This window comes from Callithrix jacchus, chromosome 4 (genome assembly GCF_049354715.1).
Source record: "Callithrix jacchus isolate 240 chromosome 4, calJac240_pri, whole genome shotgun sequence".
Taxonomy (NCBI): domain Eukaryota; kingdom Metazoa; phylum Chordata; class Mammalia; order Primates; family Cebidae; genus Callithrix; species Callithrix jacchus.
In genome coordinates this window covers 166,801,037-166,819,939 of record NC_133505.1, presented here as the reverse complement: position 1 = coordinate 166,819,939, position 18,903 = coordinate 166,801,037, and the positions used below count along the sequence as shown (strand labels likewise).

Sequence of the window (18,903 nt, the reverse complement as noted above, 5' to 3'; positions counted from 1 at the left end):
GGAGGCAGAGGCAGGTGGATCACAAGGTCTAGAGATCGAGACCATCCTGGTCAACATGGTGAAACCCCGTCTCTACTAAAAATACAAAAAATTAGCTGGGCACGGTGGTGCGTGCCTGTAATCCCAGCTACTCAGGAGGCTGATGCAGGAGAATTGCCTGAACCCAGGAGGTGGAGGTTGCGGTGAGCCGAGATCGCACCATTGCACTCCAGCCTGGGTAACCAAGAGCGAAACTCCATCTCAAAAAAAAAAACTAATACACCTAGCCTCTATTATTGGTAAGAGTTCATAAACAGTCACGCGGTTGAAATAATCTCTCTGAAAATTTATAGGAGCATTCCCAAAACTACTATGTACTCTGGCATGCACCCTGGTTAAATGATCATCTAGATATGCTTCCACTAAGCATTTTTAAAGACTATTTCATAACAAACTTGAAAATCGTACAATTACCTGATATCAAGTTTTAAGAAATCACATGTTTGAAACTAAATGATTCTAAATTTCTTTCCAGATTAAAGGCCAAGCCACCAGCATGGCCTAAGCTAAAATCATTCTTAAAACTAAATTGATATTAAAGTTTAAAAGCACCATGATCACATTATAGAACTGGAGAACAGCTTCAGAAGCAGTGAAAATATTACAGCCTAAATAAAATGTAATGATATCTTTGAGGAACAATAATTTTTTTGTCTGAAAGTTTTTCTATGAGAAAATTCTCTACCTGAAGTGAACATGTACAGCCAGAATTAGGAAACTATTCCACAACAGTATGGTTCATTTAACCGTCAAGCAAATGAAACCATTCAGCTGAGATTCTCAGAACAAGCTTACATTCCAGACTAAATTATCTGAGCTTACACAGGTAAAGACTTAAGAAAAAAAAACAACAAGAAAAAAAGAGATCAACATATTCAATCAAAGAGAAAACTAAGCTGTAATATTAAGACTTTAAATGTTAGCAACAAACAAGCTTCTGGAAGAAAGTATCTGCGAGCTGTGTGGAAACGCAGTCTTCACCCAAACACACACACACACACACACACACACGAATGTGAATACATTTGCTGAAAGAAAGAACTTCAGGCCAGGAGCAGTGGCTCATGCCTGTAATTCCAGCAGTTTGGGCGGCCAAAGTGGAAGGATCATTTGAGGTCAAGAGTTTGAGACCAGTCTGGCCAACATAGTGAAACCCTGTATCTACTTAAAAAATACAAAAATTAGCCAGGCGTGGTGGCGTGTGCCTATAGTCCAGCTACTCAGGAGACTGAGGCACAAGAATAGCTTGAATTCAGGAGGTAGAGATTGCAGTGAGCCGAGATCCCACCACTGTACTCCAATCTGGGTGACAGAGTGAGACTCTGCCTCAAAAAAAAAAAACCTTCTTTAGCAGGACAGGTAAGAAACGTATTCTATCTCGACTGAAGGAAACCAGCAGGACACAGGGGACACAGGAGGTGGAGCCGGGAGAACTGAAAGGCCCACAAAAGCGTCCTGTCCACTGGAAACAACCCAGGATCCCTGCTCATTGTCCCAGCCTTGCAAAATTCAGTTACCATCCTCAAGGGAGGCAGCCTGATTTCAGTCAGAATCGCTCTTCTGGATGCAAAACCATCTGTGCAAGAACCTTGGTTCCTCAAAACCATTCATTCTTCAAAACCGTCGCTCTGAGACAGAGACTTTTCTAGAAAACTAGCAAAAGTAGGTAAAATCCTTGCTATTCTATGTCATTTTTCAGAGTGTAAAACAGCTAGGCAATGGTCCCTCTCTAATTCTCAAAAAATCCAAATGCATTCTGCAGCCGGCCTGACAGGTGGAGATACACACACATGTGGCAGCAAGTCTTCCAGACCGTGCTCCCCCGCCGAGTCCACAGCTCTGGCACTAGACTGCAGAGCTAGATTACTAGCTGCAGTGGCACTTCCTATAGGTCAGTGGTGGCATATTCTGAGGTGTCTGTTATCCCCAACAACACCATCACTCTGGGACAGGAACGCCCTCCCTGGATCAACGACTGTCAGATGCAGGATCAGCACCTATGGATGGCTTCAGAAGGAAACTGGCCAGTGGCTAAGAATGCATGACAGCAAGGCTCTCACCCACACAGCTAATGTGGGAGCCAAATCTCCCCGCAGAGCTCGGCACCATTATCCGACCCTCCGTAGTTCCTCAGCTTGAAGCCAAAGATCCCAGGGCTTGGGAGATGAAGAACTTGCCCGACATCTCAGAGTAACAAAGTGAAGACTAAAACCCAGGCAGTGTGAGACCCAGCGGTGAGTCCCTAACCACTCAGGTAAACGGCTTCATTGATTTTTCCATTGAAAGAAATGGTTTTAACTTTTCAGAAAACATTTAGTTTCAGTTACAACACAAAAACTGGCAAAACACTCCACAAAACTTTAGTTTAAATCTTGTCACAATAAATGCCATTAAAATGACATATTCTGTATGGCACGAAGATCTCTGAGTTCCTATTACATTGTGTTGCCAACCATCCATACAATTTGATTCAATAAAATGTTAATTATACAGAAAAATTAAAGTCATCCCTTCACAGCACCTCGTAATAACAGATACAAGACCCCCAGTAGATGCCTGAAACCAGAAGTATGGTTTTTCTTCATACAAACCTATGTAAGTTTAATTTATAAATTAGTTGTCGTAAAAGATTAACAGCAACTAATAATAAAATGGGACAATAACTGTAATAAAAGGTATGTGAATGTGGCATCTCTCTCTCAAAATCTTTTAGTATGTTCAGACTTCAGATGACCACTTTCATAAGACTAAAACCTTGGGAGGTGTAACTGCTGATGGGAGGACTGGTTTACAGTCACTCATTTAATAATGGGGATACACTGTCAGAAATGTGTTATGAGGAGATTCTGTCACTGCACAAACATCATCGAGTGTATTCACACACACATAAATGGTGTCACCTGCTACACACCTAGGCTATATGGTAATTCCTATGGCGCCTAGGCTACAAACCTGCAGAGCATGATGCTGCACGGAATACCACAGGCAACTGTAACACACGGTAAGTACGTGTACCTGAACATATCTAAACATGTAAAAGGTGCAGTATAAAAGATTAACATGGCATACTTGCCTAAGGCAATGAATGAAGCCGGCAGGACTGGAAGTGGCTCTGGGTGAGTCAGTGAGTGAGGTGAGTGGGTGTAAAGGCCTCGGACATGACGTGACACTTTTATAAGACTGGTAGCGCAGTGGCTTCATTTTCACCAGCATTACCACAGACGTGACTAAGCACCGTGCTACAGCGTTACAATGGCTACAGCATCAGTAGGCAATAGGAACTGTTCAGCTTCATCATCATCATCATCCGCTGGGACGAAGGTCATTCATGCAGACTGTAGTTTATGCAGTCCACCATTGACCAAAATGCTTCTCTTCTCATTTTTAATGTCATGGATACTTAGTAAAGGCAAAATTCTCAGAGTGGTTACACCCATCTGAGGACAGCCTCTATGAAAAAGCTGTGAACTGTCTGAAGATTCAGACCACATCACATCACGCTGATGAAGAGATCACATGCTTTTCCTTGCTCAACTTCTTCCCCAAGCGTACACTTCTGCTACTCTTTACTCCCAGTCCAGTTCTGCTTTCTCTTCTGCACGGTGTGAATTGCCAAACACCAGAGCATTGCCTTCCACAACCTCTCTCCCCACACCCAACTGGTTTCCATGGAAATAATATCAATTCCCTCAGCCCGCTCCTTCCCACTGGCTGTTTCTATCCAAGCAGGTTGTGAACTCCACAAACAAGGACCACATCTATATTATCTTCCTCAGCTCAGATGCACACTCTCCTTTAATCGGACTACTCAGCTCAGCAGAGTCCAACAGGAAGTGTTATTCACAACTCAGAAACGTTCTACAATCAGACCATCAGGCCCAGCAGGAAACAGGGAGGAGCAGAAGTCACCCACGAGGCAAATGACTTCAGAAGATTTCTGATTTTAAAGCGAAGTCTGTGGCTGAAACATACCCTATTTTTTTTAATTTAACAAGTGCAATTAATTTAACCATTTAAACCAAGCACCTAATCGGAATCTTCCGCATAAAGAAAGCTCAAATACTGTTTTGCTCCCGACTGTAATCTCACTGCTTCTGCTGAAACGATCCTGGAGAACTGCAGTCAGTCCACGTCTGTTCAGCAGCACAGAGGCTCCATTTTAACCTCATTTGCTTGAAATTTCATAATATCCTGAAAGGTGTTGGCATATTACCAATGAGAAGGAAGCACACAAGTAACAGACTGTCGGCCAACCCAGAGACAGGAGGATATTTCAACTTTCCTGCTACTGTCCCAGCAAGGGCTGCAATCAAAACCCACCCTGGTCAAGACGAAACCAATCAAGGGGCAGTAATGAAGACGTGAATCTAATTCCAGGGGACATGGCTGCCTGGAGCTCAAAAAGCTTAATACAGAGAGATGCAGAGCCATCTCCACTGAGATTTTTTTTTAAATTTCTTTTTTTATCTATCCAAAAAAGAAAAAGAAAAAATTCAAAATACAATGTCATAGGAATACAGCTATATCTTTAAGCTGACATTGGTATCTTAATATGACACCTCTCAGAGTTTTCACATATGCCATTACTGAATGCCTGCAAAACCACAATACCTTGCAAGATGTAATTCGGAGTTCTTTCATTTTAAAAATAGCTAGCATCTACAGTATGCAAAATTCTCTGATCAAAATATATGGTATGCTCAATCTCTTAAAGAAAAAAAATCTTAGAAAACTGGGTTCCTTCTCTTCAACACAAAACATCTCCACCAACCCTCACTCTGTCCCTTCCCTTACTGCCATATATCCAAACTCTTTTAAAATATACCTTAGTTTCCTCAGTCCCTGCAAATCTTGGGGTTATACTAATGCTCATTTAACTATTAAATATTTTATTACTGGCCTGCATATAAAGCAAGATAAAGGCAGGATGGAATCAGTAATAACATAAGTAAGCCTGTGTGAATCGGTAGTTTGGTTTCCTTAAAGAATAGAAACCCAATTGGTGACATATAAGGGAGATTCACATAACAACATATGTGGTCACTAGCTAGAGAAATGTTTTTCGGAGTCTATAGCAAGCAACAAATCTAACATGTTGGAGATGGAGAGAATGTGAAGTCTTTCCAACTTGAATATCCAAAAAAGATTTTCCTACTTTTGGCATGCATCCAAGTCCTCTAACAGAATATTCAAGAAATCACCTGCCTCACTACTCCCCCTTATTGGAATCAGACAGTGTTTCAGCTCATACATCCATCATAGTAACCTTCAGAAATCCAGACCAGTCTCCTAAACTAAGGATCAAGGAAAAAAACAGCAAGGAAGAGGAGCAAGGAAGAGGCAGGGTTCCCACACTGGACCTTGGCAGCAGAATGTCAAGAGCCACTGTCATCAACAACTTTCTGTTGCCCACACTAAAAGAGAAACAATCCGGCCAGCGCTGTGGCTCATGCCTGTAATCCCAGCACTTTGGGAAGCCAAGGCAGGAGGATCACGAAGTCAGGAGTTCAAGACCAGCCTGGCCAAGATGGTGAAACCCTGTCTCTACTAAAAATACAAAAATTAGCCGGGCATGGTGGTCGGTAGTCACAGCTACATGGGAGGCTGAGGAAGGGACTTGCTTGAACCTGGGAGGCAGAGGTTGCAGTGAGCCAAGATTGCACCATCACACTCCAACCTGGGCGACAGAGCAAGACTCCGTCTCCATAAAAAAAGAAGAGAAACGGCCGGGCGCAGTGGCTCAAGCCTGTAATCCCAGCACTTTGGGAGGCCAAGGCAGGCCGAGGTCAAGAGATCGAGACCATCCTGGTCAACATGGTGAAACCCCGTCTCTACTAAAAATACAAAAAATTAGCTGGACATGGTGGCCCGTGCCTGTAATCCCAGCTACTCAGGAGGCTGAGGCAGGACAATTGCCTGATCCCAGGAGGTGGAGGTTGCGGTGAGCCAAGATCGTGCCATTGCACTCCACTTTGGGTAACAAGAGCGAAGCTCCGTCTCAAAAAAAAAAAAAAGAAGAGAAGAGAAACAATCTGATTTGCATGAAGATTCCTACCCCAAGCTGAAGGCTGGGGAAGCACATGAGTTTGACACAGCACGGCCAGATCTTATATAGGAAGTACTTCACTTCCTATTCTAACAAACCCACAAAGCTGTGGACAAAGATACAGGGCCTTCAAATATAAATAAATACAATCAGGGAAGTGACAGACGTCAGCCTTTGGTTTTCCCTGAGAGGTATGCAGAGTCTGGAAGGAAACTCGGGGCATGGAGAGAGACCCAGCTGGAAGTTCTAAGTCAAACATGGCATCTAAGTCGATGTCAGAGCCTAGGGAACCAGGGCAGGCAATGGGGACTCAACAGTGCTTTTAAAGCCAGCACCATGAGTGAAAGCAACAGAGGTGACCTGAAATAGAGAGGGGCACGCTATCCTACGAAAAGTGCCATGAAGGCACCTAGGCCCAGTTCCTGCCCTAGCACTGACCAACAGGCTGTCTCTCAGCTCACAGTCTCTCCCAGTTCAACTTCCTCCACAAAACTTAGCTAGCCCACAAGGTCACTGTGAGGAAAAAAACACCAACAGGAACATAGAGCTTTCAAGACAGACCATGATCTAAAGCTTTTATCTGAATCAAGAGAGAGATCTGGACTGCTTAAAAACTAAGTTTACAAAAAACAGTGAGTTGGCTGGGAGGCAGGGGCCTCTGAAAGGAGTGTCGCATGACACTAACAAGGAACTGGAGGGAGAGGCGGGCAGGGCCCTGTCTGGAGGAATCTCCATGGAGCTGATGAAGACAGAGACACATGCACTCAGCCACACACTCAGATACACACGCTTGCATTCACACATATGCACGCCCGCCACCCCCCCACATATACACACACACACATACACACACACACACACTCAACTGCCTCCTGGAACTTCTCCGGACAGGCACACAACTCTGGGCCCACCCACCCTGCACCAACCACAGCAGAGATGGGTGAGTCCAGAGCTTCCAGCAGAAGACAGGACAGGTGCGACCACGTGCAACCCCTCCCCCCGCCGCCCCCGGACTCTGCCACCAGCTCTCCTCTCCCTCTACACACCCAGCAAAGTCAAGGCCATGAACTCATGCTGCCTGCTCTAAAGGGGTGACTAAAAAGACAGAAAAGGGAGAAGTGCTGGCATAACTGACACTTCAGGAGCAGAGGCCAGGTTGAGGGAGGGTGCCTCAGGGGAACAATGCGGGTGACACACTGGAGTCATAGGCTTGCCACTTCTAGGAAACCCACTTCTTCAGCATTTCTATTCTGGTGGCTTACTCTGATTCGCCAGCCAGGGTGGGACGAAGGGAGTGGTGGGGGAGTTTTTCAAGTACTAAACAGCTGTTTTAAAATGTATAACTGACTCTGGAGGAGAGACAACCATACAGATGGCAACAAGTTAATTTTACATGCACTCAAAATCCAACGGTCATCCGCTCTGAAGGAGCGCTCTCCTCCTCCCAGCACACAGCAGGTGTGAAGAAGGCGGCAGCCCTGACTGGAAGACCCTCCTGACTTCCCCTCTAAGCCACCCACTGCCCACGGGCAACTGAACTGCAAAGGCCAGTTTTCCCTGCCACACATTCCTGAAAACAGAGCTCCGGCCAGTATTTCCACAATCTCCCTCATTTCCTACACCTCTCCAGGTGAAGCCAGTTCCTAGGATCGGCTTCCTCATCCTGGACAACTTACTGAACAATGGTTGACCCCAGGGAATCTAAAACCTCGAACACACACAAAAAATGAGAAAATCCCACCAATGGTCTGCAGCTGGCTAAAAGGCCAGGTTCACAGAGCGCCTGGGATTTTCCCCACCCTGGATGATTCACAGGGAAGTGCCCCTCTTCCCTGGCTAACACAGAGACAAAAATAGGCTTATGACATACTGCTTTTGGCACCTCGAAAACCTAAGCCACAGTACTTTTTTTTTTAAGTTGCACAGCAAGGTGGAATTTATGAAGCACTTTGACACCCAAGCAACTGGCCAGCACACTCGTTCTGTTCCCACCTACAATAGCACCCATTCCTCCACCCTCCAGGGGGGTCTGGGGAGGTCTAACTGAGGACAGGAGCCCCCGAATCGTGTGCAGAAGTTAGCTGAGATGTCCTGATCCCACCATAGGGAAACAGGGAGGACGCCTCTTCTTACCCTGGAACCACGACAGCTCCCTTGCTCCCAGCCTCAGACCAAGCCACTGCAGGAAGGAGGGTGACCCCCGGCCCCCGCCCGAACTCCACACCTAGCATTGAGCCAGGAAGGACTCCTCAAGGCTGCAGACCTCAGAATGGCAGAATTTGGGATACAAAATAGACCTGGAAACCACAGAACCCAGTGGTTTTGAAACTGTTTAACAGTGGAAACCTTTCTTCCTCATGAGGAAGCTTACATGGAGTGAAAACATGAAATTGATGAAGAAGAAATGCTCTCTGGTTGAGGCAGAAACCCCAAGACACTAATGGAGCGCTCTGGGAGGTAGAGAAACAGGCTACAGAAATACATCCCTGATTTATTACAGCGTCTGTAACTTACAGATAAAGCGACTGCTACCACCATAGCACCGATGAACACCGCGGACGTGCCAGACTTTGGAAAGCCTCCTAATTCCCACACCTACCTACACACGTGGTTATCATCCTGATTGGACACACACAGAAAGGAAGACCTCAGAGGGTCTGTGACTTGCCCAAGGCCTGTGAGGGGAAGAGTCTGGATTCAAAACCAGGAAGGTGACTTCCAAAACTAACTCCCTAATGAGAGGCTTTCAAGCAAGAAAAAGAGAAAGAAAACTAAGTCCCACCTCTCTGGAGGAGGAAAATGAGATCCAGAGAAAAGAAGTGACTGGACACAGCCAACTCAACAATCCAGATCCCCCGTCCCAGGCCACACGCGGCCAGCAGCAATCACCAGGGGTTTACCAGCTGTCTCTTGGCAGGAACAGCGCCTGGGGGTGACATCGGGAGGGTGGAAAGGACCTAAGGTGCCAAGATCAGCCACAGAGGCACATTCTGCCCATCCCCCGGGCTCCCAAAGAACAATTTACAGCCAAATTCCAACAACAGCTCACAGCCCAACCCCGTGCAGCTGCACAAGGAGGCAGCCAAGGCCGGGTGGAGACCCACCGCAGGGAGTACGATCAGGAGTCCCCTGTCACTGCAAGGGCACCAGCACCACGAAATCGAGGTGACAAACTCAAACCAAAGACACTGAGCCCAAGGAAAAAAAAAATTTTTTTTGAGACGGAGTCTTGCTCTGCCACCCAGGCTGGAGTGCAATGGTGCGATCTCCACACGCCAAAACCTCCGCCTCCTGAGTCCAAGTGATTCTCTTGCCTCAGCCTCCCGAGTAGCTGGGATTAGAGGCGCCCGCCACCACACCTGGCTAATTTTTTGTATTTTTATTAGAGATGGGGTTTCACTATGTTGGCCAGGCTGGTCTCGAATGCCTGACCTTGTGATTGACCCGCCCCAGCCTCCCCTGTGAGGCGAGGTAATCCCACCTCCTGTAAGTGCTGGGATTACAGGCATGAACCACCATGCCCAGCCCTGAAAAATAATTACTAGAAAAATCAGAGCAGAACTTTAAGACAGATCTTCAGTGGGATGACAGAAGCTATAGCGTCCACGCAGAAAGAACAGGCAGCTGTGACTACACATCAGCTGAGATCCTGAAACAAGATAACAGGGAAGTGGAAGAGCGTCTGAACATCAGGAGAACTCGGTAAGCTGGGCAACGGGGGCAAACGACATCCGCCTACATCCCTGTCCACAGCGGCAGCCAGATACAAAGAATAAAAGCGGCAGACAAATCAAGCAGTACAAGAAGGGTTAGGACAAACGAAAGCTGAACAGCACCATGAGTAACTCTGACCCAAACGGAGAACATTTTTCTAAACACATAATGCACTCCCAACCTGACTAGGTGTTAGGCCACAAGGGAAATGTCAGTAAGTTCCACCACATTTACTAGCACAATGGAAAAAAGAAATTTAAAAAACCCCAAAGTCCATTTACTTGAAAAAAATAAAAATCTAAAAATTTAGTGGGTCCAGGAAGTTGAAACAGACAGAACTTCTGAATTCAAAAGGGAAATATGCAGAATTGAAATACAGAAAAGAAAAAAAAATCAGAATCCATGAGAGTAGTATGGTACTCCGAAGAAACATGAAGCTTTAAATAATTTCTTAATTATGCAAAATGATTTAAAATAAAAGTGCTTTCAATTCAAACTAGAAACAGAAAAATGATATAGAAATTACTGAGTGGATAAATTAATAAAATTACAAATACATGGTGATAAAGATGATGAAAAAACAAAACACTAGTTCTTCTGAAAAGACTCTAAAAAGGCAAATAAATCTTTAGTAAACATAATTAAGAAAATAGTACACAAGTATACATCAGGAATATTTTAAATTCACCTAGAGCTATAGCATATCAAAAAGAAGAGTAGCATGCTACTTATTTATATATGACTATAAAATCAAAATGACAATTTTCTAGGAAAATAATTACCAAAACTGGCCCAAGAAAAAGTAGAAAATCTGAATAGAAAAATAAAGTAGATAAAACTGAAACCATAATCAAAACACCTCCCCAGTGATATTCTACCTCCCCAAAGCACCAGGCCCACATGGTTTTATTGGTGAGTTCCACCAAACTTTAAGAAACAGAAAATGTCCATCTTATATACCAACTGTTTTACCACATACAAGAATACTAAAAGCTAACTAGCTCCTTCCACAAAGCAAACATATTCTTGATAACAAAATCAGCCAAGAACAGCACAGCAGGAAAAAAAAAAAAAAAAAAAAAAACTGTAGCCAATCTCACTTAAAAAACAGAGCTGCAAGCACATTTCATAAAATATTAGTAAACAGAACTAGATATATTCATGGGGAAAAAAACCATAGTCCTTTTTGTGGTGTTGCTTATCTATCTATAACATATATTTGTATATATAATGTTTCCATCTGGTTCCTGGCTGGCAACTCCCACAGTCCTCATGACAGCCTTTCGTTATAATATTGGGTGTGTGAGGCCTCAGGAAACAATCTTCCACCTGCCCCAAGGCAGGACTCTCATCTTCCCCACTTTCCCTGTGGGTCTTAAGATCCTCCCCAGTGAGAGTCCCACCCTACACCCTAGGAGAAGAAATGCTGACCTCCTGAAGCTTCCATAAAAACTGGGTTGGGGGAGCTTCCAAATAGATGAGTGCATGGAAGCCCCTGGAGGGCAGTGAGCCAGGGAGGTCTCAGAAGCTCCGTTCCCCTATTCCTTGCCCTACACATCTCTTCATCTGTATCCCTTGTACTATATCCTTATAAACTGTTAATCATGAGTAAGTGTTTCCTGAGTTCTGTGAATCACTCTAGCAAATTAATCAGACCCAAAGAAGCACAGTGAGAACCCCAAATTGAAGCCGGTTGGTCAGAAGTTCCAGAGGCCCGGACTTGTGACTGGTGTGGGGTGGAGAGAGGTCTTGGAAACTAAGCCTGAAACCTGACACTATCTCCAGGTAGACAGGGTGGGGAATTGAATGGGAGGACAGCAGGCCAGTGGTCACTGCTTGGTGCCTGGGGAAAAAACAACACAGTTGATCACAGAAGTCTTCTGTGTTGATGACCGTTGTGATGGAATGAGAGCAAAGGGAAAATGCGGTTTGAGTTTTTTGGAAACAATATCATACTTAAAAATTAAATCAAAATTTGATCCTAGAGTTAAGGAATCAAAGTTAAAACTATAAACTTCTAGAAGCAGACATAAGAGAAAATTTTTGTGATCTTGGGGGTAGGCCAGTGGTTCTCAACTGGGTGTGATTTTGCCCCCTCTCTGCCAGGACCTTTGATATGTCTGGAACATTTTTATTTGTCACAGCTGGGGGAGGGGGAGAGGTGGAATATAGTCTTGGCATCTAGGGTAGAGGTCAGGAATGCTGGCTGACATCCTACAATGCCCAGGACATTTCTCAAAACAAAAAATTACCCAGGTCAAATATCATTCGTTCTAGGGTTGATTTCTTAAGCTACCAAAAGCACAAGCCATAAAAAGTTATAGTCCATCAAATTTTTTAAAAATCTGTTCTTCAAAGGATATCACTGAGAAAATTAAAAGGCAAGGCAAAGACTGAAAGAAAATATTCATACCTTACACATATCTAAGAAAGAACTTGTACCCAGAAGACATGAGGAACTCTTAAAGCTCAATAAGGAGAAGACCCCAAAAACAATTTTTAAGGGGTAAGAGGGGCAAAATATGATTTTTAAAAGACACTACAAAAAAATACCTTGGGAGGCCGAGGCGGGTGGATCACGAGGTCAAGAGATCGAGACCATCCTGGTCAACATGGTGAAACCCCATCTCTACTAAAAATACAAAAAATTAGCTGGGCATGGTGGCGCGTGCCTGTAATCCCAGCTACTCGGGAGGCTGAGACAGGAGAATTGCCTGATCCCAGGAGGCGGAGGTTGCGGTGAGCCGAGATCGTGCCATCGCACTCCAGCCTGGGTAACAAGAGAGAAACTCCGTCTCAAAAAAAAAAAAAAAAAAAATACCCAAACAGTCAATAAAGCACACATCACCAGGATTTCAACAAATACAAGAAAAGACGTTCCCTTCGTGCTCAATGTCATGAGTCAGCAGAGAGATGAAAACTGAAACCACACTGAGATACCATTTCAACCCCACCTGAACGGCTAAAACTAAGATTGGCAGGCGTTGACAAGGATGTAGAACTGGAACTCCCATTCATCACTGGTGGAAATGCAAAATGGTAATTCAGCATTATCGTTTGGCCATTCCCATAAAGTCAAACAGCTCTGTGTACCCCCTCAAATGCCACTCATGACCAGCTAGGGCATTAGTGAGAGCTCTCCATGACTAGGACAATCAAAAGAAGAAAAGGAAAAAGAAAAAGAATGGCCCCTGCAAAGTGATGAGCTACTTCCTCTCTGCCACTATCCTCAGTTCTAGCGCCCGCTCAATTCTCTCTGCGCAATATAACAATTTATACACCAAGATCAAAATAGAGGAAACATCTCAATTATTTCTCTCAGCCCCATCTTTTAAAAATCATTCTCTCTATAAAATGCTGATAAAAATCATTCTCTCTATAAAATGCAGATTCATTTCCTGGGAATCTGTCAGGATGCTGCTCTAAGAAATTAATGCATGAGATCTAATGTAACCATAATTAACCTTAGGCTTCCACATACACTTACTGTTGAAAGAAATGCACACACATAAATGGATGTGATCCAGGTTTAACATGTGGCCCAAATTAGGCATACATGCACTGTTCCTTTGGGAAAATTACAGGGGAAAAAATTTCCTCAGAGATAGTAACTAAACCAACCTCAACTCCCAGCTGGCTTCATTATTCTCTTGTCCTCAATATAATAAAAACTTTCTAGCATTTATACCTAAACAATCTGGGGAAAACTTCTTCTATATAAATTGTAAAGTTCTTAACTACCTAAATCTAGCCATCCCAATGCATTATTTTATAATTAATGCACACTGTTAAGACCTCCCCCATTAAGCATCTTGCTAACACATAAGTAAATAAAGGGTGTAAACTTGGATATTACATATATAAAACAACATTTTACAAAGTTTAAAGCATATGGTAATAAGTAAAGCTACTGACAAGCTTTACAATGAATGAGAACACTATCAGTGCCAAGCGGAGATCATGTCAGACACTGTTGCTGGTTTTGCATGGCCTGGCCTCTGCTCCTCTCCTCCTGAATGCCCTCTCTTCTTGCTCACTGGCCCTGTCCCACTGACCTTCAGACACTCCTTCCTGCCCCAGGCCTCCTCTACAGGCCAGTCCTAAAGTCTATCACAGTGGCCTCAGGAAACAAGTTTTCTACTAACTTTACACTCACATATCACCTCCCAAGAAATACCTGCATAAGAATCACTAACTTCTAACTCAGCTCAGGGATCACCTGGCACAGTACTTGACACTTAAAAAACGCTTTGCTTAGTCTCTCCAAAAACCAAGCACTTATTTAAAATGCTGCTTCAAGCCAGATACACTTTGGGAAACTTGCCTTTGTTGTGCCTGCTGTTCAATGCCCAACTCACAGAGGGCAGGCCCCTCCACGTGCATAAACATAGTCAAAGCGGTTGCTGAAACGGTGCTCTCTTTCATCCCTCCCAATAACTAATTGCACCAGGAGCTGCATCCCATCCCAGGAGTGCTCAGAGCCAAAGGTCACCTGAAAGCTTTGTCCTCACAAGGTGCCTGACAGGTACCCCCAAAGCAGGCCCGGGTGTCCCCTTTACTGGTATAAGGGACTGCAGACAAAAAAATATTCTCTCTAGGTTCTACAGAGCTGGGCTTAGGAGGAGAGGTTGTTTCTCTGGAAATCCAACTCCATCTTTTAGAGACAATGAGAATTTACTGCTAGAATTCTGTTAAAGCCATATGGTGTCTGGGCACTCCAAAACCTTTGCAAGGATAATGACTTTCTAGGGACCGTACAACAATGAATGAGAACACTATCAATGGAAAAACGTGGAACACGTTTGTAAAATGGTCAATTTACAAACATTTGAAATGGGATCCTTCTGTACATTGGGACTGCCTCCATGTGACCAAGCAGCAAAAACAAATGGGGATGTTTGTAGGACTCGACTTTTCAGGCTCACAGTGGAGACCTCGCCGAGTTATTTACATTTCAGCAAACTGTTGCCCAGGAACAAAATTAAAATGTAGCTTCACACGTTGGTGACACATGGTAGAACTTTTTGTTTCAAATTTTAAAAAATCGACTTATATTTCTATTCCTCAACTACATGATACAATTAAGGAAATTTTAGCCAGTTTTATCTCATAAGTACAGATGATTGACGCCATCCCTGCCCCAAGAAGATTTTTAAAAACCTATTTAAGAAGGCCAGGCATGGTGGCTCACACCTGCAATTCCAGCACTTTGGGAGGCCAAGACAGGTGGATCACAAGGTCAGGAGATCATCTTGGCCAACAGGGTAAAACCCTGTCTCTACTAAAATACAAAAAATTAGCTGGGCATGGTCCCAGCTACTCCAGAGGCTGAGGCAGGGGAATTGCTTGAACCCAGGAGGTGGAGGTTGCAGTGACCCAAGATCATGCCACTGCACTCCAGCCTGGCGACAGAGTGAGACTCCATCTCAAAAAATAAAAAATAAAACTATTTAAGGAAAGTCTATCAATTTAAAACAGGAACATAAACCTGGCATGGTGGTTTATGCCTGTAATCCCAACACTTTGGGAGGCTGAAAGCAGGAGGATTGCTTGAGAATAGGAGTTTGAGGCCAGCATGGGCAACATAGCAAGAACTCATCTCTATTAAAAATTTTAAAAAGGCCAGGCACATGGCTCACGCCTATAATCTCAGCACTTTGGGAGGCCGAGGCAGGTGGATCACGAGGTCAAGAGATCGACACCATCCTGGTCAACATGGTGAAACCCCGTCTCTACTAAAAATACAAAAATTAGCTGGGCATGGTGGCACATGCCTGTAGTCCCTGCCACTGGGAAGGCTGAGGCAGGAGAATTGCTTGAACCCAGGAGGCAGAGGTTGCGGTGAGCCGAGATTGCACCATTGCACTCCAGCCTGGGCAACAAGAGTGAAACTCCATCTCAAAAAATAAAAAAATAAAAATGAGCCAAGTCGGGTGGTGCGCACTGGTAATTCCAGCTACACAGAAGGCTGAGGCGGAAGGACTGCCCAAGCCCAGGAGTTCACGACTGCAGTGAGCTATGATTGCACCACTGCACTCCTGCCCGGCCAATGCAGTGAGATCCTGCCTCAAAAAATTACAATACAGGAACAGATAGGAAGTTCACTTTGCACATGTTGGGTTTAAAGTAGAGATTGTGAATGGCTCTGGAGAAGTCTACATGTGCAACTACAGGAAAGTAACAGATAGGGGAAGAGGTGGACGAAAATCCACCTCTGAAATGACCAACAGGTTTGCTGTCCTAAGGAAATCTGGCAGAAAAATTCAACACAAATTTAAAGATATTCTAGACTACAGAGGGCACATCTTATTATATTCACAATGCATATCAACCTCAGAAACCTCTTCAGCATGCACTAATATGCGCACATGGGACAGTGGCCAAAAATATGTAAAGACACAAAAGCCATTCCTACTGGACCAAGAGGCTGTGTTCCACCGGGAGATGAGGTTAGTGAACACAGATTCAAGGCACTGCCATGACTTACCTAACGCAAAAGGGCCCCATGAATCAGCCAGAGTTATCAGTCTGCCCTTGAAGCCAACCTTAATCTTAAGCGTTAAGAAATAAATTTCACAGCCGGGCGCGATGGCTCACACCTATAATCCCAGCACTTTGGGAGGCTGAGGCGGGTAGATCACGAGGTCAAGAGATCAAGACCATCCTGGTCAACAAGGTGAAACACCGTCTCTATTAAAAATACAAAAATTAGCTGGGCATGGTGGTGTGCGCCTGTAGTCCCAGCTACTCGGGAGGCTGAGGCAGGAGAATTGCTTGAACCCAGAAGGCAGAGGTTGCAGTGAGCCGAGATCGTGCCATTGCACTCCAGTCTGGGTAACAACAGCAAAACTCCATCTCAAAATAAATAAATAAATAAATTTCAATTTGTTAACAAGACCAAGACTTCAACCTCACTAGGCCAGCTGGGTTAATTTCTTATTCTATTTATTTGAGGCAGGGTCCCGCTCTGTCCCCCAGACTAGAGTGAAACTTGACTCGATCACAACTCACTGCAGCCTTGACTTCCCAAGCTCATGCTATCCTCCCAACTCAGCCTTCCTTACCTGGGAGTACAGGAGTGGGCCACCACACCCGGCCCTGATTTTCATAGTTTTTGTAGAGACGGGGTTTCACCATGCTGCCCAGGCTGATCTCCAACTCCTGGGCTCAAGTGACCCACCCACCTCGGCCTTCCAAAGTGCTGGATTCCAGGCATGAGCCACCACACCCAGGCAAGTTAATTTCTTACTTTTGGTCCCAGCAGCCATTACTCCAAAATGCCTTCCTCTAAATGCTGGTCGCAGCCTGACCTCGTTTAAGTTGCCACCATTTCTCTGTATCATGCTAATTACTGGAGTAACTACGTATCTTAGGGTAGCCAATTGGTCTATAAACTACATAACTCTCCATCAAAGGGAGAATAAAAAATGCAGGCCTTTCTAAGGAGTTTCTATTATGAGATCGATCTCACCCTCCTAAGAATAATTTCTGCGTGTTCTGAACACACGGTGCTAATAAAACTATCTCTGATGCAAGGGAAAAATAAGAACCGCCATAAACCCAACCGCGAACTCCAAATTGAGCCCAAAATAGGTTCAACTTTGTTTCAATCTGAAAAGTAACTTTTTGTTGCCAAGGGACAAACTGATGACTGTTGAGAACTTTTCATCCTGATTCCTTCTTACCAAAGTTTTAAAAAAAGTAAATAAAAGCTGGATTTTCCATTATCCTAAACAGTCCACAAAAGGTCAGAAAATTCCTGAAATTCGAAGTTCCCCAGGTCCTGGACTGCTAGCAGCCGCAGGACGGGAACAACCTTCGGTGGGATGATGGGTTATACAATCATGGTTCCCAGAGCAAGATCCACTAGAATAATCCGGCCCGGAGACAATGACATCATGTGAGCAACCAGGCAGGAAGTTGGGCTCAGAGAAGTGAAGGGTCAAGTCTTGAAAGCTCACCCTGGAGGACAACCCCTGGCCCCCAATCTAAAGAAGACAAAAGTCACCGCCAGCGGAAAAAAAAAAAACTACCTTAAAGAGAAAGTGAACCCACAGGGAAGAAGAAGAAATAAATCAGCAAATGAAACCAAGAACACCCAACTTCAGGGCCATTCCTGCGGGCTCCGACGCCCTGGCGAGCCTCTCCACACCGAGGGGCCTCACCGGTGCCCCGCTGGCGAAACTCTTCTGCAAACGCGCAGCGGGAACAAAGCGACGTGGAGTTCGTGCCTCCAACTTTCCCCGCCGCCCGGCCGCGCGAGGGCAGGCGCCGACCCCGAGGGCCGGGGGCCGCCGCTCCGCACAAAGCCGCCCTCGACTCCGTGACAGCCACAAGTGGCCGGGCGCGGGGCTCCAGGACCGCCAGGACCGCGCGTGCCCCCGCGCCCCCTGCCCACACACCAGACCCCGCGGGACTCCCGACCACCAAGCAGGCAACTTTCCCTCGGGGACGGGGCGGACCCCGGCGCGGACCCGAGGCGACTAGGAGACCCGGGAGCTCCCTAAGCTCTCCCCGCCCCCCACGCCGGCCGCTCGCCCCGGGCACCGGAGCCGAGCCTGCGCCCCAGCCGACCACCCACCTGCACAGCTCGGGGAACGGGGCGGTCTGGGACTGCGTGGCCCCCGGGGCCGCGACCAGCAGCAGCTGCAGCAGGAACAGGGAGCGCTGCGGGCGGCGGGAGGGCGCGGGCCCCAGGTGGGAGCTCCGGCCGGCGGCGGCCCCCATCTCGCAGGGCCCGGGCTGCGCGGCGGGCACGGGGCTGGCGGCGCGCGACTGCTGCGGGCAGCGCCCGAGAAGGGGTCGTGCCGCGAGGGCAAAGGCGGAGGCGGAGGCGGAGCGGGAGCCCGAGGTGAGAGCGGCTCGGCTGGGCTCGGCGACAGCGGCAGCGGCGGCCCCGGAATCGCGTCACGTGACCGCCGCCCGGCACCGCCCCCCACCCCCGCCCCCCGCTCACGTGACTCTCGTGTTCAGGTGACCCCCGCCCGCCCCGGCTCCGCCCAGGCCCGGGTCACGTGAGCGCAGCACGCGCCGGACTGGAAGCAGCGCGGGCGGGGCGCGGGCTCCAGGTGACTCCCGGGGCCTGAGTCCCCTCGGAGGGCTGG

At 46.2% G+C, this 18,903-nt stretch overlaps 1 protein-coding gene across 1 annotated transcript in view; it reads right to left on the bottom strand.

Annotated features, from left to right (window-relative positions):
* IGF2R (insulin like growth factor 2 receptor) overlaps nucleotides 1–18,703 on the bottom strand; it is a 122,934-nt gene extending 104,231 nt beyond the window's left edge. The window contains exon 1 of the mRNA XM_078370419.1: nucleotides 18,381–18,703. Coding sequence (XP_078226545.1) covers nucleotides 18,381–18,526 — 146 coding nt within the window. The 5' untranslated portion in view covers nucleotides 18,527–18,703. The remainder of the gene's footprint in view (nucleotides 1–18,380) is intronic.
* Nucleotides 18,704–18,903: the final 200 nt, after the last annotated feature.